This window comes from Delphinus delphis, chromosome 20, assembly GCF_949987515.2.
Source record: "Delphinus delphis chromosome 20, mDelDel1.2, whole genome shotgun sequence".
Lineage (NCBI taxonomy): Eukaryota > Metazoa > Chordata > Mammalia > Artiodactyla > Delphinidae > Delphinus > Delphinus delphis.
This window is the reverse complement of record NC_082702.1, coordinates 22,988,374-23,015,785: the sequence shown is the minus strand read 5'-3', so window position 1 is coordinate 23,015,785 and position 27,412 is coordinate 22,988,374. Positions and strand designations below refer to the sequence as shown.

The following is a 27,412-nucleotide window of genomic DNA, read 5'->3' as shown; positions in this document are numbered from 1 at the left end:
GACATCCAGTACTCCAGCCACCCTGCCCCTGCTCCCCAAGAAACTGGCAAGGTAGTAAAGCACAGACCTGTGGGGTTCCCGGGGTTGATGATGCACAGCACCTTGGGGTCACAGTGCTCTTTGGCCTCCCGCACGGCCCGCCGGAGCTCATTCACGTTTAGGGCCCAGCAGTTGTCCTCATCCAGGTAATAGTTCACCTGGATGGCATCGAGTTCAGAGATGACCGCCGAGTAGAGGGGGTACTGCGGGATGGGTATCATCACACCCGTCCGTGACTTGCCACCCCCGGAGACCAGGATCTTCAGGATCGTCTGCAACCGAGAAGTCATATCTTGCAAGGCCACTGCCACTTCCCACCCGCGGGGGCTGACCAGCAGCAGGCAAGCTGGAAGGCCCCAACCCTGCCTTTCACCAGCCACCCCACTGCCTGCCTCCAGTGCAGCCCCATGGGAGTGGCTGAACTTCCCTGAGCCTCACTTTCCTCATCTGTAAAATGAGGTCTGCTGTGAGAAATAAGCAAAATGTTTTAAAGTTCTCAGTACAGTGCATGGTATGTAGTTTAACACGCAATACTTGTTAGTATTTTTTAAAGAGGTCTTTTAAAGCAGTAGCCCACAAACTGGCCCTGTCTCAGAATTATTCTGACCTCACCCCTGAAACTCATTCTGTATGTCTTGGGTGGAGCCCAGGAATCTGTCTGGTCGGTAGCTATCAGTGCCCAAGGCTGGACAGACCCCTGAACAAGGGATTGTTGAAATGGGATAAAATACCCAGCTATGGCCACCAGGTGGCGCTTCAACCTGGCTGTTTCCAAAGCTGAGCGCGCCCTAGGTTCATAGGATTCCTGAGAAACCAGGCCTGGGGAGTCCTGTGGGGCACTGGTGGAGGTGGCAATAATTCACTGGATTAATAAGCCCAAACTCTTCTGGGCGAGTCCCCACCTTACACAGACTTAGCTCCTTTCTCAGGTTCGGCTCCTTGCTGCAAGAATGCCACTGGATTAGAAACTGCAATGACTTGATTCTTTCACTAAATCTTGAGGACCCCTCCCCCAACCCTCCTCTGGAACCTCTACCTATACCTGGGCTTATCTGGGAATAGAGACGGGCCTTGGCAGAACACGGTGGAAGATGCCATGGTTGGGAGCCTGAGTCCAACACTAGAATCTCAAATGCCACAAGAGGCTGACTTAGAGCAGGCAGACCACCTAAGGTCTCTGGGCCTCAGTTTCCTCCTGGGTTCCAGGAAGAGTTTAATGCATTTGAAAGGCTTTAGGAAAGGACTAAAGCATTTAACAAACAACAAAAACAGGAGCCTTTGGAAGTCAAGAGACACAGACAAAGATAACTCCATTACAGGAAGGGTCAGACAGGACAGGCTCCCTGAGTAGGGAGAACAAAGTGAGTGGATGGCACTCAGCACTGACTGGGCACGGGGGCAGGGTGCTGGAAGGGAAGGGAGGCTGCAGGTTCCTCAGGCCCTGGGTTCAGCCCCTTCTGCTATGGAACACTTGATACCAGCCCCTCGTCACCTCTTCCACGGCTGATCCCCAGCCCAAGCCACCTCTTCTCTTGCCTCCTAAACACTCCCTTACATCTATTATGCCCCCTCCTGCCACACTTAAAGCTTAAGAACCTAAATATAATTATGTCCCTCCGCCTACTTCAAATCCTTCAGTGGCTCCCAGGCTCTCAGGACAACAAGGCCCCACCTGCTTCCCAGCCCACTGCTGGTAACTGGCCCTCACCATGGGTGCTCGTCCCCCCGATGCTGTTTCCAGACACACAGCCTCCTTCCAGCTCAAGGCCTCTACATATGCTGACCTTCTGCTCCGAACCTGTCTCTCCCCTGCCTTCCTGAGTTCACAGGTACGCAGCTTCCAGATCTCTATCTGTTCAGCCTTCCTTGGAGAAACCTTCCTGCCCTCCCCAGCCCCCCAGGTCAGAGTCCCTGCTGCTCCCTCCTGTGATACTTTGTCCTCTTCCAGAAGAGAAACTGAAAGCTTAAGATTTGACATGTATTTATGTGCTATTAATGCCAGTCTTATCCAGCACTGATGCGTAAGCAGAGGCCAAACGTGTTTGTCTCCCCAGCACCTGGCACAGTGCCTCGCAGAGCAGATACACCGTATGTGCTGAGTGAGAGAAAGGCCGATGTCGCCAGGAAGACGGGCACCCTCGAGTGACCCCTGACTCCTCCCAGCTGGACCTGCTGGTGCCACTCTGGAGGGAAACTGAGGCTGCAGGGGTACCCAGGTTCATGAAGACTGAACAAGGTAAGGAGAGCAGGCTACCAGGGTGGGGCAAACAGCAGCGACCAGAGGGAGGCCAACCTCTCCTCCCAGGCTGTCCCCCTGCTAACAGGCTCACACACTCGGCCCTAACATGCAAGGCTGTTCTTCACGTGGGTGAACAGTGGACAACAACAAGCTACCCTCACACGTACGGAAATGCCGTCACTAGCTCCAGTGGTCAGGTAAATGTTGTCCGGGTCTGCAGGTACACCACCATCTCTCCTGGTGACATAGGCAGCCACATCTTCACGGATGCAGTTGACGCCCTGGCTAGCGCTATAAGATCCTGTTAAGACAGCAAGCAAGACAGTGACTAGAGGCAGGATGTCTGGCTCCATAGCGTCTGTGATATCCATATAATTAACTGGGAGTGGGAAGGAGGGGGAGGTCAGGGAGGGCTCAGTGTGGCCCTATTCTCACTACTCTAGGCTCTGGAACTGTGGCAAGCTGCTTAACTACCTATCTGGGCTTCATCCACCCATCCCGTCATCCATCCATCTACCCATGTAGCTGCCCACTCACTCAACCATCTGTCCATCTGCTATCCATCCATTCATCCATACATCCATTCACCTGCCCACCCACCCACCCACCCACCCACCTGCCCTTCTGTTCATCTGTCCACCCACACACTCATCCATTCATCCCCCCAGTATTTGCTGAGAACCTACTTACACATCAAGCATTATTCCAGGCCCTGGCTTCTAACCAGTTAAATGGTGCCCATACCTGCTTTACCTACCCTACTGGGGTTTACACGTTCTATGACAGTATGTACCATTACAGCTGGGACTGCTATGCTTCCATCACTGTTGCCTACACATGGTTCCACAAAACTTGAGAGAATGGTCACCCCAAAATGGCACCGCCTGCCAGCCCAGGAATCCAGAACCCTCACCAGCACTAACCACAGATCCCCTGGGGCTGTGAGGCATGACCCACCTACCCCCACCCCATGCCAACAGCATGCTCAGGCTGCCAATTTGGATCAAAATCCAAACCACCATTTACATGAAGTTCAAAAACAGTGGTGACCACTTTGGGCTTGGGGGTATTGACTGCAAAGGGGCACAGAGGAGCCTTCTGTGATGCTGGGAATGGTCAGTGTCGTGATCTGGGCAGGGGTTACACAGGTGTGCACACATAGGTGCTGTACATTAATATTTGTGCTTTTTACTGTTTGCATAAAAACTTTTTCCAAATGTCAAGCCACTACTTATGTTTTTAAAAAGCAACTGAAAATAGGTACCTGCACATGCACAAAATCTCTTTGAAGGAGACTCAAACTGGTGAGGTGAATTCTCTGGGGAAGTGAACCAGGAGGCTTGGGGTCAGAGATGGGAGGCAGATCTTTCACTCTATATCCTTTTATACCATTTGAATTTTATACACATTTAAAGAAAACCAGCTCATTCCTTCTAAGACTACTGCAACAGCACCACCAGGAGGCAGGATGGAGCTCTGGAAAGTGGCCAGCTCTTCTCTGGGTCTCAGTGCACAGCATCCAAGGCCCAGCACCCAGGAGGTGCTGGGTTTCAGGGTCTGTGCAGCACTGGGCTGGCCTTTCCCCTCTGACCAGTTGTAAGTGGGGGTGGGGGAGGGGGGAAGGAGGCTGGACCACTTCTCTAAGGATCAAGTGGCAAACATTAACACGTATCAAACCTGGGTGGTGAGTACAGAGCCTTGTCACATTATTTGGGGTATTGAATGCATCTGAAATATTTTGCAAATAAAAAAGTGGGGAGGTACAGAAGCCGGTGTTAGAGAATCCTTCTTCTACTGGATGTCTTATTTGATATTTCTTGAGCTCCCATGCTCAGAAAGTTTCCTGTGCTCCCTATTTCCCTCTGCCTTCTTTCAGTGCCCTCCCCTCCACTCCATGAGGCCTGGCCATTTCCACACCAGCTAAGCCTCCTCTTCTTCCTGCCTTTAGTTCACCTGCTTCCCTGAATTCCCAGACATTCCCCCACGGGCAAGCTCCCTGCTCCTGCCAGCCACAGACTTCCACCTTCTGTTATGCTCTGAACCACACTGATCCTTCACAGCTCAGACCTAGTCTCTCTCTAGGAAGGCTGAGATAGGGCCCCACCCCAGCCTTTCTCCCAGTCTGTGATTTCTCCAGTTATCTTATTTTATACAGATGAACCCCTGCCTCCCCATGTTGACTTGAGGGCAGGGACCATCACCTATTTCTTCTGTTCATCGCTGTAGAGCACGTACCCCTGTGTAGGACTCTGCCCTGGGACCCATGGCAACCTGCCTCCCACTGCCCACAAACTGGCACCATCTGCCAAACCCCCAGCGCCATCGCACCCAGACCCTTTCACTCGATCACACTCAGCCTTAAACCTCAAGGCCTTTGCACACACCATTTCCTCTGTCTGGTGTGCATTAACAGAATCTCTTAGTCATCTTCCACATGAATTTGAATGCCAGTTTCTCCTTAAACCCTCCCTCTACATTAGAATCCCTTGTTATAACCCCACAGCTCTCTGCTCTTTCTCTAAGAACTCATGAAAACTGGGGATTATGTTTCTGTGTTAATTCTTTTTAATGTTTGTTTTTCCCAAATCTGACAGTGAGCTTCACAAGCACAGAAACTCCACCTGCCTTGTTCACCAGTGTCCCTCAGGGCCTAGAGCAGCGCCTGGTACACGGCGTGGGCTCAGAGAGGAGCCTGACGAGGGCGTTATCTCCCGGCTCCCACCTCCCCCAGGTGTGTCTAGGTTTCACCTCAATCCTACTTAAGATCCGGGACACAGCCTGAGAACTGGATTACTCATCAAACAAAAAATATATGGAGCCCCAGTAAGAAATAATTTTAAAGGGCATGATAAAAACACGCCCAGGTGGGCCCTAAGACCTTGTGTACACATTGTATAATCTCTCCGTGGGCCAGGGTAGCCCTGGGCATACTGACATTTTCCATTTCCTTTATTTTTGTGGACAGGTGCTCAGGCTGCCCAAGCCTTAGTTGACAGAGCACCACCCCCCCATTGTCCCAGTCTTGGCCAGGACACTGCCCCTCCCCCAACGATGGGCAGGAACAGGTAGTGACCTCCAGGGCGGGGCTTCTCCACACCTGACAAGGGGCACAAATGCCAACCTTCCTGCAAGCCTGGGAGGTGGGTACAAAGTATCTCCTAATTCAAGGATGAGGAAAGAGGCTCAGAGAGCACCTACCTCACCTGTCCTCATGAGCTCCCCAGACAGAACTCAATGCAGGTTCCCAAAACCCCAAAGGCCAACAGTCCTGACTCACACGGACATGGCCTCCCAATGCCATTCTCCCAGCCCTGGCTGACACAGAACAAAACTTGTCGATGAGGCTTAGTGCATGGAACAAAATCCCCTCCCCGTTCCCCAGACACTGACATCAGATATGCAAGAGCAAACCCCCTCCCTCCACCTCCGGGTTGCAGTTCCTGGAGTCTCAGGCCCACTGCCATGGGTCTTCGAGAAGCACCTTTGTCCTCTGGGCTGGGCAGAGGGTGCAGGAGGAAAGGAGCCTGGAGGCCAGGCCTCTGGGCTGGCCTCTGCCAGCTTGTGGTTCAGTCCTTGCCACACAAGGTGCTGGCCCACACGCCAAGCAGGCTGGCGGGCAGGGAAGCTGGCCCCTTCCTGAGAGGGACACTGTGAAGGACACAAACTTGGACAGAGGGCTGGTAGGGTGACCACAGCCAGGAAAGTAAGCATAGGACTCTCCATAAAGGGACAGAGCAGAAAAGGGGGAGGGGAAAGGCAGGGAGGTGACAGAGATGCCAATTGTGGCTGATCCCCTGCTGAACAAGCCACAAGAATCCCCGTCCCATGTTTTGAAACATTCAGGCACTAGTCCTAAAAAAGCCCTAAGGACAACGATTTTCCTCAGGACAAAGGAAGCTGGATTCCCTATGTAGGCACTGGGCAAAGGAATGAAGCAAAAATAAACAGGAAAAAGAACATGAGATGAGAACAAAGAGCCAGAGGCCCAGAGGCTGGAAATCCATCTCAGCAGGGAAGGGAGAGAAGATCATTTTCACATCTACAGGGCCTTCCTCCACGGAGCCCTCTGGTGCTGGGGGCCGAGGCTGGGCCTGGGCTCCCAGCACAAAGGAGCACAGTCCGGTGACGGGAACATAACATACAAGTTGGGGGCGGGTGGGCGGCACCTTCAGAGCAAGGAAACCACCAAAAGGGGGCCACAGGCACCTCACAGCGTGGCCACAGGGAAGTGAGAAGCCGGGCCAGCGGGGCATGTGCCTCCCTCTGGCCTCCGGCTTCGGAGGCTGCCTCGGGCTCAACCTTCTGCTCTGAGGGTGGGCTCAGCATCAAAGCCAGCTCCCAGTGTAAACCCCAAATCCAGCCAAATGCAGGCTCTTGCGCCTGAAGTGCCCCAATCCACCAAAAGATGGCATCGACCCCATAAGCTCAGCAAACAAGAGGCTGACAGAGCACAGACAAGAAGAACATTGTCATTTACTCTGCACGTCAGCCACCACACACATTCACACACTCACTCAACGTGTAACCCTTCATTCTGGGCCGAGGCCCAGGCCCACGCTGAGAACACACGTTCTTTTCATGCCCGCTGGGACCTGGCAAATCGGGGCCTCACCCAAGCTGTTCCCGCCACAAGCCTGTAGGATCCGCCGGGCTCGTTTCTTAGCATCTTCTGGGAAGCTGGGGCTGTCCAACAGGTTCGGGTAGGTACAGAGTGCCATCACCTGGAGGAACAGAGGCATGGGCTGGGCTCCCAGCACCGCCCACCCCGGAGGGGCACAAAGGACTCTGGGCAGGCGACGGTGTGAGATGACAACTCTGAGGGACAGTGCCCTCACAGGCCTCTCCACAAGGGCCCCAGCCTGTGGGGGCCTGGGGACAGGCGGGGCGGAGGACAGTGGATGCTCTGCAGCGGAAGGGAGATGGTGAGAGGCAAGGTCCATGATGACCTGGGCCTGGGCGGAGGGTGGGCCACCACCCTCCGAGGAGCCAGGGGACAGAAGGAGGCTGCTTACTCTGCCCCACCTCCTCCATAAAGGACAGCAGCTCACATACCCAAGGCCACAAGAACCAGGGGTTCCAGAGCAGGGGGCTGGGGCTGAGGAGGCAGGTGCACCCCAGATGACAGGATTGCACAGACCTCTGCCTACAGCCTGAGCACCCCCCCATCACCCCTTTTCCTGGCCAGAACTGAAAACCGATTCAGCTTTTTCACCTCTGTAACACAGAAAATCACCCTAACCTCACAAATTAAGAGGATTAAGCAAGGAAATGTTTGCAAAAGTGCTGGCAAACCCCTCCTCACCAGGCAAGTCTAAGCTGGAAGCTTAAGAGCGATGCCAGGAGCACTGAGGCAGGCTGTGGCTCACGGCTGGGGGACTTTGGGCGGGCGCAGGCTTCTTGGAGCCCGGCTTTTCTTCAAAAAGATTTGTGCAATAGGCAGTGACCCAGCCTGCCCTCCTCCCTGGGGTGCTTGTGAAGGCTGGAGGAGGCCAGCACCAAGTGGCAGAGGCCGGGCCTGCCACAGCCGGTGGCAGGGCTGGATCCGGGAGTGTGCCAGCCAGCCAGAAAAGGCTGAGGCAACAGGAGGCGCCCCAGGCACGTGTGGGGAACCTCTGCAGGGGGAAGCCACCTTGGGCCTCTCCTCTCCTAAGCTGTGTGCTTCCAGGACGAGCTTCCAGGACAACCAGGATGCTCTGACCTCCTCTTGCTCCACTTCCCTGGCAGAGCCTCTCTGTCTTGTCTGATCCACTTCCTCCCCACGGGCCCAGCTTGGGGCCTCTGACATTCATGGGCAGCTGGCACGCTCCTGAGGTCTGCAACAGTGGCCATGGGAGTCCAAGCAGTGGATGTTCCTGAGGTCGTTGCCAGCCTTGGTTCTTCTCCCCCATACCCTGTGTGAATTCCCTGAGGGGCTGAAGGCTGAGGCCCCGGGGCCCCCAACAACCCTCCACCCAGGGAGCAGGGTAGGATCGCCCCTCCTGTGTGCCAGTCCCTGCAGCAGGAAATACGGGCAGGAAAAGACCAGGGCATTCAGCACTCAGCTTTGCTGCCTGCCCCAGCCTGCCAACCTTAGCCACACAAGGACCAAATTTTGCCCCATTCCTTCTCCAGGGAAAAGCTTTCGCTGTAGCTGGTCTCCAACCTCTGTCTAGCAGGCCCTGGAGTACTCTCCCACCTTATCTTTTCCCCTCTAGCCCACCAATCCCACAGTTTTGGCCCATGAAGCATCCTTGCAATTGGCACTCAAACTGAAACACTGCAATGTGCCTCTTGAGGGCCTTCACACTCTCCATCTCATGGAGTCCCCCAGCAGTCTTCCGAGGCAGTGTCTGGTGATCTCCACTTGCCCAAAGCCACCCAGCTGGTAAGCAGCAAAGCCAACACTCAAACCTGGGGATTCTCACTTGGGAAGCCATACCTGGACCCCCACGCACCATCTCCCAGCCCACTGGGCCTCTACCTCTCCCATCTACTCTCTGATGCCCTCACCAACCCAGCTCCAAACTCAGCATCCAGGACCATGCACCTGGGAGCCTTGTATACTAGAGCATCCTCAAAATGGGTTTAGGAATTTCAGACAGCTTTGGAAGGGGAGGAGACAGGGAGAGAACCAGTGGGGACATCAGGCACTGGAGGGGCTGCTACTTCAATGGCACCTCCCTGTGGGATCCTGGTGTCTGCTGTGTCCTGAGGGAGCTGGACAGGCAAGGAGGCAGAGGTAATGTAATGGGCCTGGCTGGCTGGTTCCCTGCTGTCCCAGTGGCCTCTGTTCCTGAGGGCCAGCTCACCTGTCGGAGGAAGGTGATTGGCTGCTGGCCCATGGCTTGGGCATCCCCGATGTTGGCACGGATGACCTCAGTGAATGGTTTTTTGATACCCTGAGTAGAGAGAAAGCAACAGGTGGTTACTTAGTGACTCTCAGACCCTGGATTCCAGAGGCCAAGCAATGCTCAACAGGATATTAATAAGCAGCCCTATTCTGAGCCTTGCCAGGTGTCAGGCCCAGTGCCCTTGACATGTTTGGTCCCATTTGACCTTCACAACCACCCCTATGAGGAAGGGCCAGTATTGGGTTGGCCCAAAAATTGGTTTTGGTTTTTCGGTTTTTCATAAGATGTTATGGAAAAATCCGAATGAACTTTTCGGCCAACCCATATACAACCCTTTTTACAGATTAGGAAATTAAAGCTTCAAAAGGTTACCCATTTTCTGAAAAGGCCAGAAGAGCTTCCTGGGCTGCCAGAGCACCCTGAGGCAGCTGCAGGTCCACGCTGACCCTGGGGCAAATGTGGTGGGAGGGAGGGAGGGGTCTGCAGCAGAAAACATCAGGGAGAGGATCCCACAACTGCTGGCTCCCTCCCCCCAAGCGCAGCTCCACCTCCACCCCTAAGTGAATGACTGGGGCACTGCAGCCACCCTCCCCTCCAGAAGACACTGATCAGCAGGGACCTCTTGGGGGTCATTCTCTTGCAACCCTGTCTTTGCAGGATGAAGAATGTGGGCTGATTTTCATATTGAAAAAAAAAAAAAAGCGTCAGGGATGAAAAGACTGGCTGAAGAGCAAAACTGAGGCCACTGCCTGAGCAATGCGTTTAGCACAGAACAGAGATGGCAGAGAGAGGAGGAACTCGGAAACCCTGGCAACAATGTCACTGGGGAGGTGACTGCAGGACACCCCGGCTGCTGCTAAGGAGAAAATGCATTTTGGATGGAAAACTGTGGGGATCTGGAAATGTGGGAACTCCACGCAACTCACTGATAAATCCAGAATTAGCCACTGTAAGAGTTAGAATCAACAGCAGGTTCAAGGACCTCCCAGGGCAGCTGAAAGGATTATCTGAGACAAACAGTATGAAAGCACTTGGCAGAGTACAAACATCATCATCTTACAAAGCTGGACCAGGAACAAGGTCACAAGGGTCATGGTGGAGGAAGAAGGCGGTGGGGCAAGGGGTGGCAGTACCAAGGGGGGGTCTGGGTGGAATGCCTGGCCACCTTTCCATATCTCCAGCTGCCCTTTCCCCAAAGGCACCCTAAATACAAATTTTAAAGGTACAATTCTATGGTTCTGACACTTGCCTTCTCCATTTCACACAATGTGTGCATAAAAGCAACTTTAGAAAACTCTCCCTTTTTTAACTCAGTAATATACCCCTTAAGTAAAGACCAAGTCTTTACTTTACTTTACCAAGTCTTTAAGTAAAGGCTTAAGGGATGAAAGCAGCTGCCTGCCGAACAAGTCTTCCTGACCCTCATCTGCCACTCCTCAGCCCCTCCCATACAGAAATTCTCCAGCTGCTTCGGGAGCCAGGAGGCATGGGGCGCTGAGGAGGGCACCCCAGAAACAGCACTGGACCGTCATAAACAGGGCCTGATAAGTCTCCAAAAGCTACGTTTGGTGGCGGGTAGCGGGGAGAAAGGCCTTTTAATTCCCTCCTGCTCCTTTTACCAAGTTCTTCAGGGCTGGCCAATATGGAAAGACGTCTCAGGGGGCCAAGGCAGGGGGACAGCACCACCCGCTGCCCAGGGCTGGGCTGGGGTGAGGGCAGGCACCCTGGAGACAGGCTTCGGGGCATGTGGCCTCAGGGCTCGTCCCACAGGTGGAGCAATCCAGGCCACTGTGTGCAAAGGGGCAGACCTGACCCACTCCTTGGCACTGGCCTGGGCTCCTGGCATGGGACGCTCTGTCAGCCTGACTCAATTGCCACGGTCCCCCAGGGCTGGCTAGCTGAACTCAGGTGATTTCCATGGTGTGGGCACAGCCCATTCTTCGGTAGGGAGTAAATGTGTCACAGTCAAGGGCCAGGAACTACAACACACAGCTGCGGGCCCTCAGCCAGTCCAATGCAGGGAGAGAATAATGCCTGGAACAGATCCCTGGATGTTCCTTTCCTGTGCCCTCACCCTGCACTGCTCAACCAATCTGGGGCCTGCCAATAAGCAGCCTAGGAGCATAGAGCATCTCCTCTCTCGGGTCTGGGTACCTATGGTCTCCAGACACTTCGCTATGATGGACGAGCTGCAGGGTGGGAAACTGGCTCCTCTGAATGGGCAGGGGACCAGCCTGCCCAGCCAAGGGCCACCATACAAAGGAGACTCCTGTATCTAGGCACTTGAGATCTACATGGGTTGGGAAATACCAAGGAGTCAGGGGCAAGCTCCTGCCCACAGTGACTCATCCAGGCCTGCACGCACACCCAATGGCAACCTCACCTCAGCCCTGCCCTCCGGGAGCCTGCCAGGTCAGCACATAGCTTTCTAGTTTCAATTCCCAGCATCCTAGAGCCCACCTGTTTAACTCATCTGCACACATCCTGCCCAGAGCTGCCTCCCTGTGGGGCACTGAGATGAGAGCCAACACAGGGGGGCTCTCTTCCCACAGTTCAGCTCAAGTAGGGCTCAAGGAGAAGGCCCCCAGGCTCTGGGGATGGCATATTTCAGAGGGTGTTAGCAGGGAGAAGGAAAAAGGAGTTAGCATTGTCCTTCCCAGCTCACAGGCCCAGCATTAGGACAATGGACAATTCTAACAGGCACAAGGCAGTTTCCTCAAGGTAGGGGTGGCTCCTGTCATTTCATGTGACATGCGAGCGGGAAGGTTTGGTAGGACGGTGAGTCCCTAGAGAGCCTCTCTCTCCTTCAACAAACACTTATGAATCATGCTCTGTGACAGAAGGGGGCAACACAGGAGAGGCTACCACCTTCAGAGCCCAGGCTGATGAAGAAGTGGACTCAGAGAAGGGAGAGAGGGCACAGCTGGCTCCAGGCCAGGAAGGCCACGTGAAAAGACCCCAGGGCCATGAGCAAGACTGGGCAGGCAGGAAGTCCAACAGAGAGCTCCAGACGGAAGCCCCAGAGACAAACCCAGCTAGTCCCCAGGGTCCCTGAAAACAGGTGCGCTGCACAGCTGAGGAAACCGAGGCTCAGCACAGGGTCTGGCCCCAACCATTATGACAGGCAAAGCTGAAAGAAACCGAGCCAAACCTATACAGGCCTGTGATTAAGAGATGAGGTGGGGGCTTCCCTGGTGGCGCAGTGGTTGAGAGTCTGCCTGCCGATGCAGGGGACACGGGTTCGTGCCCTGGTCCGGGAGGATTCCACATGCTGCAGAGCGGCTGGGCCCATGAGCCATGGCCGCTGAGCCTGCGCATCCGGAGCCTGTACTCTGCAGCAGGAGAGGCCACAACAGTGAGAGGCCCGCGTACCGCAAAAAAAAAAAAAAAAAAAGAGATGAGGTGGGAGCTCCAAGGGCTGAGTTTCCTAACCATGGAAGCAGGGAAGGCTGGACGTAGGTTCCTGAAGTCTAGGGGCCTGTGGGAGGGTCAACCGTAGAAGCTGAGGTTTGCAGGGATGAAAGCTGAATGAGCTCCAAACAGGATAATTCAAGATAGCAAGGTTAAGGCCCAGGCCGGAGAGCAAACCCCACATTCCTAGACCCAGAGACTCAAGGGGAAGGCAAGGAAAGAGTGACCCCTGGCACTCTCCCCAAGCAACTCTCATTATCTTGAAAATGAAGACTCTTAAGAGTTCTGACTGGGGAATTCCCTGGCGGTCCAGTGGTTAGGGCTCCACACTTTCACTGCTGAGGGCATAAGTTCAATCCCTGGTCGGGGAACTAATAAGATCCCAAAAGCCATTTAGTGCGGACCAAAAAAAAAAAAAAAGAGTTCTGACTGGTTTCTAGCTGTTCAAAGCATCATCACTAAACATCTCCAACTAGTCTTTAGGAGAAATAAATTGGGCTCATTTTGCAGAGGAATAACTGAGGCCAAGGTGCTCTGAGTAACTTGTCTGAGGCCCACAGCACATAAAGGCAAAGCCCAGGATGCAGGTCCTTGGTGACTTGGACAGGGTGGGTGGGTGGAGGGTTCCAGATGGAAGCCTACACTACAAATTTCTTTATTTTAAGATAGCATCTAAGCTCTAAAGAAAATGACCGATGAGATTTCACCTCTTGTGCTTGGCACATCCAGAGTTTCCAGACTTAGTTCTTAGCTAACGATAAGGAGGTGCTACAGCATTCTCCACTTTTACTGTTTAGATGCAGCACACACTGATGTTAACAGTATTCAGTTTTTCCCTTCGTAAATGTTTTGCCCTGACTCTGTGTACTTTTACAAACAGAAGCCTTCCTGTCTCCACTTATGCCAACCTCCTCCTTTCCCCCAATAAAACAAGGGAAAAAGAAGTAGGTTGAGGAGGAACAGACAGATCTTTTCAAAACTCCTACTAATGGCAGCTTATTTTTAAATGCTGCTCCCAATGAACACCAGGATCTGAAAAGCTGATAGGTTCTCCCACTTAGAGCTGCTGTCAGGGAGAAACAGGGCCTCCCTGAGAGCACACAGCCCAGGCTGGAGGAGAATGGTCCCTTTCACACACCCACTTAGTCAAGTGCCCCTCCTCCTTCAGGCTCTCCTGAACATTCTCCTCCACTCCTACCACCAAGCAAGATAGACGAGACTTGCCTGGCAAGCCACCCCACAGTCAAAAACCAGAGCCACATTGACATATATACACTACTAAATGTAAAATAGCTAGTGGGAAGCAGCCGCATAGCACAGGGAGATCAGCTCAGTGCTTTGTGACCACCTAGAGGGGTGGGATAGGGAGGGTGGGAGGGAGACGCAAGAGGGAGGGGATATGGGGATATACATATGCGTATAGTTGGTTCACTCTGTTATACAGCAGAAACTAACACGCCGTTGTAAAGCAATTATACTTCAATAAAGATGTTAAAAAAAAAAACCAGAGCCACGTGTCCAGCCAATCAGCCAGTACTATTTACAGAGCACCTGGTGAAATGATTCCATAAGGCAGCTTAAAGGTCTTCAGATGGACAAAAAGGCACAAAAGTCAGGACCTGGGGGAAAACCCTGGGCCCACCCGACCTTCCTTTTATGGACTAGGGAAACCAAAGCCCAGAAAGGATTGAAGATTTACCCCAAGTCACTCAACTCTCTACAAATCCCATCTCTAACCAAATCGAACCCTTTAAAATAACATCAGTCCGGTTTTGATCATTAGAGTTCAAAATGGAGGTAGAAAAAAACGAAGCTGTGCAAAGCCAACGCAAGCCAAGCCAAGCCAAAAAAAAAAAAAAGACTGGGAAAATATGGCTCTCTCAGAAGGGGCACTGTCTAAGCTAGCAGAATGCAGAGGCTGTCTCTAGAGAATGAAAGGTTTAAGCAAGGCTATGCTGGCTTGGCTGGGGCTATTATCTCCAGCACCAAGAATCAGGCAACTGAGATTCGACCAAGTGAGAAGAGAATAAGAAGGGATGAATTTGAACGAAAGCACCGGAGAATGTAGGTGGACAGAAAGAATGTCTCAACTTACTCAGGGGTAGAACATGGCAGTGGGGCCATCTGTCCTAGAAATCACAGGGTGTTTCCAGCCCAAATGACCAAGAAATTTCTCCACCTCAATGATGGAGCCATACCCTGTTGGAACACCATCCTGGTTCCCCATTGCACACTAAACTTTGCACCATAAAGTCCTGAGCCCAGCACACAAGACTCCAGTCCCCCTTTTCCATCTTATTCATCTACCATATCTCTCTGCCAGACAGTGCTCTCCAAATAGCACCAATTCCCTTCCCCAAATGCCCAGAACTTCCCAACCTTCTGTCTTTGCTCACAGCCCTCCTTCCACCTGGAATGCTCTCACATTTTCTGTGCCTGCTAAAAAAATCTCACCAATCCTTAAAGAATTGGGGGAAGAGAAGCTCAGGTCCAGAGGACAATATGGCAATCAGATCCCTGAAGGCAAAGACAGTGTCCCCTTCTGCCTTAATCATCCTTGTACTTCATGGAGCCCACACGCAAGCTGCTATTTAACAACAGGCAGAGATAATCCGTGGAACCCCTACAAGTTCTGGAACCAGAAAAATCAGTTGTAAAGTGATAAACCGGAAACAATTTAATCTCAGCCTTATCAGGGAGACTGTTGTCTTAAGGAGGGCCAGCTAGATTCTGCCAGGTATCAGCAAGGAGCAGAGCAGCAAAAGCCCGTTTTCTCTGCCTGTGGCCCACCTTCGGGACAGGGAGGCACAGAAACCGAGCCAGCCTTCTGTGGGCCAAGCTTTAAACTTAGCCCTGCAAGGAGTCAGAGGGAGACACTGGACTCTGACTTGTCCAACTCACTGTTTTGAGTCAGCAGAACTGAGTGTCCCAACAAGGTCTCAGCGAGCCATGAGCTCATCAACCCCCCAAAGTCCCCACGTTAATGTAACGGTCCCACCACGGCTTCCTCCCATGCATTCAAAGAACATTAAGTGGCCAACTCACCCCCAAGACATCCAGTTCTGGTGCCTGTGAGAGCGAGATCAAGGAACCCTCCCCCCTTCTGGGTTAGAACTATCTTAGGCAAGCAGCTGGGTGACTGCTGTCATCAGTTCTTACAAATCTTAGGAGTGTTTACTTTTTTTTACATTACCCTCTTGACTCCGCCTCCTGAATTCCACCTGGGTTAGAACTCTGGTATCCTACAGGGGCATCTCTTACACCTACCCCAGCCGCCCTGGTTGCAGGGAGGCAGAAATCACTACTGGGTGTGTGGTCACTTTACACACAGCTATGAACTCAAGTTAAGGTCCCAGCCAGCCGGTCACCAGGAGGAAGAACGTCCCAGGGCCACCCTACCAAGGCCCAAAAGGCCCAAGCCTCTGCTACCCACCGGGAGAACAAGATATGGCTGTCAGTCAGGGTTCCAAAGGGGGCCTAAGGGAAGGAATTGTGCAGGACACTCTGCAACAACTCCACTTTTGTCAGGGAATCATTACTGGCAAAATGACCCAAAAGGTCTCAGACAGAGAAAGAAAATCTTCGTGAGCAAACCTAAGTCTCCTCAGAGCCTTCCTCCCTCCCCTGGTACCTAATGTGATCTCTGAAATTCTGGTTTCTTTCTTTACTGCCTGTTGTCGTCCTCACCCCCACCCCCACCCCCCCATGGATCTTGGTTCCACGCGGGTAGGACGGCCACATAGCAGGCAGTGCCTGGCACTAAGGGCAGCTCAATTATAACTGATGAATTCAATTCAACAAGTGAACCGTATCTGAGGGCCTTTCTTTGTGCCAGGTGCCAGGCACTGGCGGGTAAAGGGATGGGGGGAGGGCATTCTATCGTTTTAGCCAAGGTGGGCCGAATGAAAGAGCTGGCCACGCGGGTGGGAGGAAGTCCAGCGGGCGAACCCCAGCAGGGGACAGCTGCTACTCTTCCCCCCGCCACCAGTGCCCCCTAGCCTCCCAGGGCCCTCCCGCCCCACGAACCCTGGAGCCAGCGCTCACCCTCTGCAGCTCGAGCTCGATCTCGCCGGCCTTGAGCACGATGGGTCCCCGCACCGCGTACTCCACCGCCTTCACCTGCGGGTTCATGGACTCGAGCGTAAGGATGCGGTCGCGCCGGCTCCGCTCGGGCCGCACCTTGAGCACCGCCGAGGCCTCGGCGGCCGCACTGCTCTGACCACGGCCCCAGGGGCCGAGGGTCCGGGGGTAGCAGCCCCGCCGGACCAGCGCCGCCGCCCGCTGCATCGCGCGCCCGCCCAGAGAAACCTTGGGACAAAAAGGAGAAGAGAACACACACGTCACGCACAGCCCAAGGCGGGCACGCCGACACCCGTCCCCAAGCCCAGCCAAGGGCTCTTTCAGCTAGCGGTGCCAGCCTGGCTTCTGGGACGGGTGCCCATCCCCCGTTGACTCGGACCCTGCACCTCGCCGCTGCAGAGCCAAAGCACCGCACGACAGGGGTTTTGCAAAGTCTGCTCCCAATGCATGCATGCAACGTGCCTGTCGCCACCTGGCCACCCCCTCTTCTAGTCCGGCTAGACCGCGCGCCTGGAGCTGCTCCTCGGCTCTGGCGCCCGCAGCCGCATCCCAGCTCCCGCACTACACGGCTCCTGCGCTCGCACACCCACCGCCGGCGAGTCCGCCCGGGCCTGCCAGCTGGCTCCTGGGCCTTGTAGTTCCCTAGTCTGTTTTCGTAGCAGGTGTGGAGAGCTGGTAGAACTACAAGTCCCATAGTGCCCCGCGCTGGCCTGATCGGGGGCCGGGCAAGAGGCGGGAGCGGTGGTCTGGCTCTGCTGTAGGCTGGGCGGGCTCTTTTGTCTGGCAGAGGGGATGCGGTGCCGGGACGGGTCCTGGCGGGGTCTGCCCTTCTCAAACTTCTGCGAATTTAGAGCTATTTGCAGCTTCTCCCTGGAAGCGCATCCTGCATTCCCCCCTACATCCCTTCCCCCAACACCTGCAAGGACACAGGCTGAGAGATGGTGCAGTCCTCGCCCCGGGTTTCATCATCCAGGGCCCGACGGTGGCAGTGGCCGCTCTACGGGGGCTGGTAAGAAGGGGGCTGGTAAGAAGTGGGGCTTAGGAGTTTTGGACTTGACTGCCACTCTTACCCGTCTCAGCGTCGGTTTCCTTGTCGTCAAAACGGAGATCAGGTCACAGCCTCTGAGGAATGTCGTGAAAATTAAAGGACTAAGCAGCTGGTATATACCAGGTGGTCAGGCTTCCTGACAGCTCCATTTGAAACGCTACCACACCTCCGTTACCTGTGTTAATTTCCTTTCTACCCCCATTAACCATGAAAGCTCTAGAGGGCAGGGGCAGCGTTTTTCTTGTTCATCATATTCACAACACCTCTGAGTGTTCGCAGTACATAGTAAGCACCCAGTAAACGTTTGCTGATGAATGCTCAGCGCATGGTAACTATTATTTTGGCTGAGGTACCTGCAGGAAAAGGCATCCTGGCTTACCCAGAGTGAGTGCAGGGCAGGAGTAGGAATGGAAGACAACTGTTCTGAGACAACAAAATCGACAGAGAGGATGTGGGAGAAGTCACTTCCTGTCTCTGGGCCTCAGATTCTCTATCTGCAAAATAAGTTGGATTAAATGACCTCCGAGGTCCCTCCTGGGCTTGGAAATTCTGTGTCTAGGTGTTTTCAGGCAGATAAACAGTCCAGAGCTTCCTCACCCCAACAAATACACACACATTAGATTCATGAAAGTGGGGGGCAAGAGGAACTTAAAAAACACAGCGGTGTAAGGGAGAAGGTACTAGAAAATCTGGGTTTGAATATAGGTGCATATAGCCACTTACCACTTGGCTGACTTTGAACATGTTATTTAGCCTTTGTAAGCCTAGTTTCCCCATCTGTGAAAAGGGGTAACACACCTACCTAGTGGGACTCTGGGGAAAGTTCAGTGAGGTAACTGTAAAAGTCAAGAGTTTGGAACCTAGTGCTGTGGATCACTCTTGTTCATCCTTATCAAGGGAATGCCATATACTTTGATTAAATAAATTGATTACCAATGAAGGGGAAAGGGGGATGGGGAGAGCAACAGAAACCAAAGATCGCGCTGAGAATTCCTATGTTAGCAAACTGTCTTGGCCTGCCGAGGTCCCTGGAAAGTTATTTGGGCTTCTCATCACTGGTCCCATCCCCAGCACCTGTGTCTGCACTAGCTCCTTCTTAGCCTCTGTCTCAATGGCTAGGTACTCAGTCTCCAGGTTAAAGATTCTCCCCTGGGGAGCTTAGCTTCTCTAAGGACTCCACTGCCTTTAATGTCATATTCTTACTCGCTCTGCCCACTTGGGGAGCCACACACCCACATGCTCCATTCTACCTACAAAACACGCTTAACCTTGACCTGTGTATGCTGTAAACACAGTCCCTTCCTGCTGTCTCCACCCCTGATCAGAAGGGACAGTGGACTGGGAGGTAGGGCGGGCTTAGGTGAGCACAAATCCATCTGCGTAACTGAGAAAAACAACACCCAGCACATAGCCCATCTACGCCCAGCACATAGTCCATGTACGTGGGCTCCCACGTCACCATTGTAGAAAACTAGTGTCCCAAATATGTCCTTTGCCAACCTGTCATGATTGCATGAGAAGAAAGCTCCCTTACTTTCCTGTGAACCACACTTCACAATTTGCAAAGCACTTTCTTGCCTATCATGGAGTTTGAACCTGATAGACATCAATGAAAGAGAAAGGGCAGACATTATCCCTATTTTACAGTTGAAGCTCAGAGAGATTGACTTGTTACTTAATCTTTTCAGGTGGCACAGTTAAGTGTAGAGCAGGAAGTGTGATTCCTAACCCAGTGCTGCAGCCCATACATGCAGAGACCAGGCTTGTGTAGCTCTCTGGGTTTGGAAATTGGAGCTGCCCATTGCAATGCACTGAGCCCTTAAAAGGCTTTTGGGTGGTAGTCGTGGTGATGATGATGGTGGTGGTAATAGTGTGAACTCTACCTTTATTTTGCCTCTAGACCAGGTCAAGATAGGGCAGGAGGCAGGCTCCTAAATATCAGAGATAAAACCTGATTGAAATAATCATAAATGCCCTCCCTGTGAGCTAGCTGAGAGATCCAAATACACAGCAAGCTCTTGAGGACCCACACAGTTGTGCAAGTCATATGTGTGCAAGACATGGTACCAATCTTTATTTCTTTCCTCAGCAGGTTTTTACTGGGTACCTACCAGGGGCCAGGTGCTGGCTGAACTCTGGGTCTATAATGAGTCTCACAGACCTTCCTTGCCTACACAGAACATATAGTTTCTTAGGGAAGGCAGACATTGATTGCACACACAAACATGATTACAAACTATGATAACTGCTGAGGAGTTTTATGAGCACTTATAGCCCAAAGGTCTGAGCAAAGCTTTCCCAGAGGAAGTGGCCCGCAAGCTGGAGCTGCCTGGCAGCCTGGCTGGATGATGAGGGATAGCAGTACTGGCAGGTGTGGTAGACACAGAGATGTGCCCTCTCACCTGTCAAGGGAGAACTTGCCTTTACCCAAGGGGTGCGGTCAGCAGACAGCCTTGCACAGCACCTGCACAGAACCGCCTTTTGAGATCACCATCACACCCTAACTGGAGAAGCCTGTGGGACATGCTGGAGCAGTATTTGCTCCAGGCCTTCCCCAGGAGGTTGGCCAAAGCTTTGGCAGACCTGCATCATGGTTTTTCTTTCTCTGCCTGATACTGCTTCCTCCCACTTCCTCTTACAGGAGTGGATTCCTAATATCCATCTTGTACCTCACACTCCATCTCAGTGTCAGTGGTGAGGTGGACAGCATCCCAGGCCAGGGATCGCTGAAGGCTGAGAGGTCTGAAGACCTCCAAGAAGGCTAGGGTGACTGCAGGTCAGACAGTGAGGGAGGGGCAGGGCTGAAAGACAGGGGTCAGAGGTGAGCAGTGGTAGGACAGGCAGGCCAGGTCCTGAATGTAAGAATTTTGGTTTTCATCCTAAGAACAATTAGAAGCCCCTGGAAGGCCTAAAAAACTAGGGAGTGACATGATCATATTTATGTTTAAAATTCAGCTGTATGGAGGATGAATTGGAGGGGGGCAATAGAGGGTGCAGGAGGATGAACTGTGGCACAAATAAGGTCCAGGGTTGGCCTGGACTAGGGTGTGGGGTGATGGGAAATGGACAGGCTCCTCTGCATCCCTAGAACCTGGAATGATACCTGGCACACAGAGGTTCTCAGTAAATTTTTGTTGAATGAATGAGGAAGTCAATTCTACAAGGTCCATGCTCTCAAGGTGTTTGCAGTCCAGCAGGAGATGGGCAGCACGTGAGTGCTGAATAGAGACATTTCACAAAAGCAGTATTTGCAGTTCAGTATTGAATTGATAACACTTCAAAACAGATGCAGACACGTTGTGGTCTTAGCAGCTGACTCAACAAAATCCACGTATTGGAGAACAGGGAGAGGGAAGAGTAGAGGAGCGAAAGAGAAAGAACAGTTGTATAAGCTTCAGAAGCAAATGCAACCTCCTTTATTCAGAGTGTGTCTGTTGTTCCACATTCCTTGATTTCTTGCTCCCTGGTCTTGCCGGGATATGAGGACTCTTTGACTTTACTTCTTCCATGGAGGACATTTGGGAAAGGTTTCAGAAACAGTCCAAGGGATTAATATAAAGAGAATCCTTAGCAGCAAACTCAATGACCTCAGCTATTCAGTGCCCAAAACAGACAAAATATTAAGCAATGGCTCAAATCAATACTTCCAACTGGTTTACCCTCTGAGTTTTCCCAGATATGTTCTTCATGAAGCCACAGAATCTTTCACCTAGAGAAGATTGCAAAATAGTTTTGGGACTTAGGAACTTAAGAGAAAAAAATATTTGTGCAATACCATAAGCCCTTGTCATTTGTTGTTCTCATTTACTCCTTTAGTTTTTGGAGTTTTGGATTCTAATTCTTTTAATTATTATTATTATTATTTTGTGTGTGTGGGGAAGGAAAACGCAGCATTTATTGTAAAGGCGTCAATACAAGGAGGATGGGTGACTAGTGCTCTAAAAACCCTGAACTCCTGGATTCTAGTTCTTAAAGAAAGGGAATCTGTTTCCTATTTTATGCCTGGGGAAACAGGCACAGATTATCTGTGATTTAGGTTTAGTATCAGGGTGGCCTGGCCCAAAGCTTTCTTTATTAGTAATAATATTATTAAAATTATAGCTAGTAGTTATTAAGCATTTTTAATGTGTCAGATACTGTGCTTAGTGCTTTACTGCATCATTTCATACAAGCCTCAGAGCAACCCTAACATATTTACTACTATGATCCTTATTACACAGATAGCAAAACTGATGTTCAGAGAGATTGGGCTGCTTATCAAGATCACACAGCTAATAAGTGGCAGAGCTGAGACCTGAACTTAGGATCTCAAAGGTTAAAGGTTCAGTCCCATAAGACTGCCCCCACTTGTGACACTAGCCGCAAATGGAGTCCCCAGGCTACCTGCCCTTGTGCCCAACAACTACAAACTCAAGGGATCCCACAACCCCTTGATCAGATTCAGTAATTCTCTAGGATGACTCACAGAACTCAGGGAAGTTCTATACTTATTATAACAATTTTATTATAAAGGATATAACTCAGGAGCAGCCAAATGGAAGAGATGTGTAGGGCAGGTATGGGGAGGAGAGCAGTGGCACGAGAAGTGGAGGAGGGCATACCATCCTCCCAGCTCATGGGTGTGTTTGTTACCTTACCAAACTTGAGTCCACTTGCTGATGCACTGCAAAGCCAATCTACTGACACCAAGCTGTGGGAAGGAAAGTACAGCGTTTACTGTAGGGCATCAAAGCAAAGGAGTGGGGAGACAAGCCTCAGACCCATTCCTACTTGGTCTTTGAGTTCAGGGTTTTTTTAAAGGGGAAGAAAAAAGAGGCTGGGATTAATCATCGTCTTGCGACATTTCTTGATCATAGTTTCAGGAGTCAGGATGTCTCTGGTCAGGTGGTCCATGGCCTGGGGGGGCTCATCCTGCCTGGAGAAACAACCTGAGTTTGTCGTTAATGATGAGATCTACAACCGATTTTTGTACATTAACAATGTTATCTTAATGATGTTACCTACAACAGCAATTTTAGTCATCTGACTCTGGTTGATTAGTGTTCAGTTAGCACAGAATTGAGGTCAGAGGGAAGAAAAGAAATAATGTTTTGGATAGAGAGATTAATCATAAACTTGGTAAGGGATCTTGGTTTTAGGGGGACTTGGTTTCGCGTTCACCAACCTATGAGCTCCCCAAGGCTCCCTGTTCAAGAGTTTTTAATCAAGGCTTCATTACATAGGCATGATTGATTACATCATTGACCACTGGTGATTAAACTTAACCTCTAGACTCACGCACCTCTCTGGAGTTTGGGAGGTGGGGCTGACATTTCCAACCCTCTAATCAAGTGCATGGCCTACTCCTCTCTTGAAAATATCTAAGGGCTCACTTTGAGCCACCCTGTTAGCGAAAAACTCCGATTCCCAATTCTCCCATATACACAGCACCTTTTAAATGTTTTAATTTCCCTAAGTGTCTCACCCTGCTTTTTAAAGGGATCTAGGTGGTATATTGTATTCTTCAATCAGTAATCTTCTGCCCCAGGCATATGTGGGTCTGTATTCCCCCTGTGGCTTTCATGAGCCATGCCCACTGTTGCCCACAGGTTTTCCCAGCCTGAGATCTGAGCTGTGCCATGTTTGGCCATCTGAGCTCCAAGTAAGGCGACACAGGGACCAATCAGACAGCTTCCACACAGGTTAAAATGTTGAAAATTAGGTCCACTCTGCCTTCTCTGGTTCATGGAGGAAAACTGGGGATTGGATTGCCACTTCCCCTAAACCACTGTGTGCCACGCTGAGGAGAGTGTGGGGCAGGGGCAAGTAAAAACACCACAAAACTTCTTGCATTTTGAATGTGGCTTTTACTTAAACTGGGCATTTGCTTGGTTGCTATAGGTCTTTGACTGATTTGCAAAGCTCCTCTTAAGTTAGTTTAGTCAATCTCTAGTTGTTGATTTAATGTTTCCATGGGGGAACATTCCAAGGGCCTAGTGCTTCCTAGTCCACCATCTTGCTGATGTCACTCTAAGCACCTTTTAAATAATATGTGACCATAGTAAATTCCCTGTGGTCTCCACCAGGTAGGTAACAGGTGAAGTGGGACAAGCCAGGGCCTGGTAAAAACACCAGGAAGCTGGTGTCTTTATTTCCTCCATGCTGAGCGTCTCATTGGCTCCATGAGGATAGGGGCCAGTGGGGGCTATGACTGCTGCCCACCCATCAGCCAATTGAGATCTGAGGTGAAGTGTGTGGATGAAAAATATTGCCTGCCAGATCAGTAAGCAAAGGATGTTGCAGCCATCAAGCCGGCAGCCACTGCAGCCAACCCTCACTGTGCACCCTGAGGGGACTCAGGATGGAGAAAACAGGACACTGGCCCTAGATAGTTAAGATGCACATCAAAGGAATGATTTCAATGAGCCCAGACTCTCGCATCTTCCCAAACATAGAAAATCATTAAATTCATTAACTTGAGATGTCTGGTTTTCTTTAATTAACGGTAATCTTTTGGGACTTCCCTGGTGGTCCAGTGCATAAGACTCTGCGCTCCTAATGCAGGGGGCCCAGGTTTGATCCCTGGTCGGGGAACTAGATCCCACATGCATGCGGCAACTAAGAAGCCCGCATGCTGCACAACTGAGTCCGCTTGCTGCAACTAAGAAGCCTGCGTGCTGCAACTAAGAGTCCACATGCCACAACTAAGAAGTCTGCATGCCGCAACTAAGAAGCCCGCATGCTGCAACTAAGACCTGACACAGCCGAAATAAATAAATTAAAAAAAAAAAAAAAAGGGACTTCCCTGGTGGCACAGTGGTTAAGTATCCACCTGCCAATGCAGGGGACACGGGTTTGAGCCCTGGTCTGGGAAGATCCCACATGCCATGGAGCAACTAAGCCTGTGCGCCACAACTACTGAGCCCACGCTCTAGAGCCCATTAGCCACCACTACCAAAGCCCCCGCGCCTAGAGCCTGTGCTCTGCAACAAAGACAAGGCACCACAATGAGAAGCCCTCACACCGCAATGAAGAGTAGCCCCTGCTCGCCGCAGCTAGAGAAAAGCTCACGCACAGCAACAAAGACCTAGCACAGCCAAAAATAAATAAATAAAATAAATAAATTTTAAAAACCCAGTGATTTTTTAATGTTCCAACCACCTGAGTTTTGTTGCAAAAGCTCTTATATATCCTGGCTCCTCACTTACTTCTTCAGAGCAGTCCCTCAGAGCTATCTGAGAGTCTGTCTTCCGGGCTTAAGTCCTCAGTTTTGTCCCCCAAATAAAGCATAATTCTCAACTTTTAGGTTGTGCTTTTTTTTTCAGCTGACAAATATTTCTCTCACCCTTCCCCCCCAAAAGTTAACTGCCCACATTGAAAGTAGTTTTACAGTTTGCTAAGTGCTTTCCCTTTCGTCCTCTTAATTTTCAGCCACCCTGAGCGGTGGGTGCTATTAGCCTGTCCTACAAATGAGGAAACTGGGAATGGAAGAGCTCCAGATTTCTTCTGGGCCACATGGGTTATCTAATGGCAAAGTCTGAACTTCCCATTGGAAACCTACGTCTGTGCCATGATGTGGTCAGCTGTAATTCTGCCTGTGGCTGAAGTGACATATGCAGTGTGGAGTCACCTTCTCTGCCTCCATGGACAAAGGGCAGGCTGCCTCTTCCTAAAGGTGACAGGGTAAGGGACTGGGGAAGCCAGATTCCAGGATAGGAAAGGAGTTCAGACCTTTTAGGACCATTTCTGCTGGATGGTACAGCAGTGATGCAAGTCCCAGATGATGAGGATAGGGCCTGCTGGCCACTGCCACCTTCCCTATAAGTGCAAAGAAAAGTGTCAGCTTTCACGCCAGAAGCACCACTCACAAGGAGCAACTGGAAGTGTTTCTCTACTTAGAGGACCAGCACCTTGGCCTTCCAGCTGCAAGGCCCTGGTTCTGGGCCTCCAGCTTTTCTTTCTTGCCATAGATTTGGATTAGATGCTTGATTAGACACTTTGGTCACAAGTGCAGAGCTCCCCTTTCTCACTGCCTTGGGACACAGAGGACAGAGGCTCTTGGCTTTTGAAAAGTTTGGGGAGATAGAGGGAAGAAAACTAATATATGTGAGAAAAAAGCAAATCTTACAAAGACTGATAATCATGTGCTACTCTGTCTAGAGTGTCCAGGTCCCTACTATAATCAGGGCCTCGCAGAGGACAAGAAGGGCTCCAGCCAATTCCGTTATTTAAGCATCACTTTAATTAACGGGGAAAAAAGGTATAACAATTGTGGTATCCTTTTATTTACTTCTGTATTCAGTAAACTTTCTTATATAAAACTTTTCAAACTCACAGAAAAGTAGGACACCCATGTAACACCAACTAGATTCAACAACTGTTAACATTTTCACCATATTTGCTTCATCTGTATATATATAATACACTTCATCAAATAGAAGGTGACATTGACTGTAAGACATTCCATTATTTTATAAAACAGTAAAAATGAGGAAACACTGCCATTTAATTGTTAAGACACCACCAATTTCTAAGATACATTCCAATTTCAGGGATATTAAAAATGTTAAAAAAAAAAGTGTGTCTAAGGAGTATATATTACATAATTCCATTAGATGAAGTTCTAGATCAGGTAAAACTAATCTATGGTGAAAGAGATTATCAGAACAGTGGTTCCCTTAATGGGGGCAGGAGAGGGGATTCATTAGGAAGAGCCAGGAGAAAATTTTCTGGGGAAAATATTCTGTATTTTGATAGAGTAATGGCATTTGTCAAAACTCATGTAACTGTACCACTTAAGATCTTTATATAATACATAATGTCTTATAAAACTTAAAGTAACAAAATATTACTCAGAATCAATTTTGTTTTGCTAGAGCATTTTAAAGTAAATTACAGTAAATTTTTCAACATGCATCTCCAAAAAAATAAGAACATTCTACTACATAACTACAATACAATTATATCATACCTAAAATTTAACAATAGTTCCCTGATATCATCCTTAGTTTATGTTCAAATCTCTCTAAGTGTAATTGTCTATTTTATTTTATTTTTGTTGTTTTTAAACTTATTATAAAATAAAACACATTTACAGAAAACTATACCAAACATACATATAGATCAGTGAATTATTGTAAGGTGAATACTCTTAAAACCACCACTCAGGAAAAGAGATAAAACATTGTCAGCCATCTCAGAAGCCATCCATATGCCTCATCTCAATCACAAACACTCCTTTTTCAAAGTGACCACAAACCGAAGCAAGATTCCCCGAGGGACTTCCCTGGTGGTCTAGTAGTAAAGAATCTGCCTTAAATGCTGGAAACGCGGGTGTGATCCCTGGTCAGAGAATTAAGATCCCACATGCCACGGGGGCAACTAAGCCTGCGCACCACAACTACTGAACTCACATGCCTCAACTAGAGCCCGCATGCCGCAAACACTGCAAACTTCAGAGCCCACACGCTCTGGAGCCCGTGCCACAACTAGAGAGAGAAAACCTGCGTGCCACAACTAGAGAGAAGCCAGTGCACTGCAATTAGACAGAAACCCAAGCAGACCGTGCGCTGTAATGAAAAGATTCTGCATGCCTCAACGAAGATCCCGCCTGCAGCAACTAAGACCTGACTCAGCTGAAAATAAATAAAATAATAAATAAATCTTAAAAAGAAAAAAAAGATTCCCTGAGTTTTTGCATGTTGATAATGTGTTATTTGTTTCTGTGCCCCTTTACCTTGTTGGATACTCAATTTAATTGGATACAAAACCCTTGGCTCATATTTT

General features: G+C 50.5%; 1 protein-coding gene across 1 annotated transcript in view; it reads right to left on the bottom strand.

Moving 5' to 3' along the window:
- The window catches only part of GPT2 (glutamic--pyruvic transaminase 2), a 33,004-nt gene extending 15,820 nt beyond the window's left edge, over positions 1-17,184 (bottom strand). The window contains exons 1-6 of the mRNA XM_059999967.1: positions 17,062-17,184; positions 16,564-16,827; positions 9,067-9,156; positions 6,891-6,999; positions 2,446-2,579; positions 68-311 (exon numbers count right to left, since the gene is read on the bottom strand). Of these exons, the coding sequence (XP_059855950.1) occupies positions 68-311; positions 2,446-2,579; positions 6,891-6,999; positions 9,067-9,156; positions 16,564-16,806 (820 nt within the window). The 5' untranslated portion in view covers positions 16,807-16,827; positions 17,062-17,184. The remainder of the gene's footprint in view (positions 1-67; positions 312-2,445; positions 2,580-6,890; positions 7,000-9,066; positions 9,157-16,563; positions 16,828-17,061) is intronic.
- Positions 17,185-27,412: the final 10,228 nt, after the last annotated feature.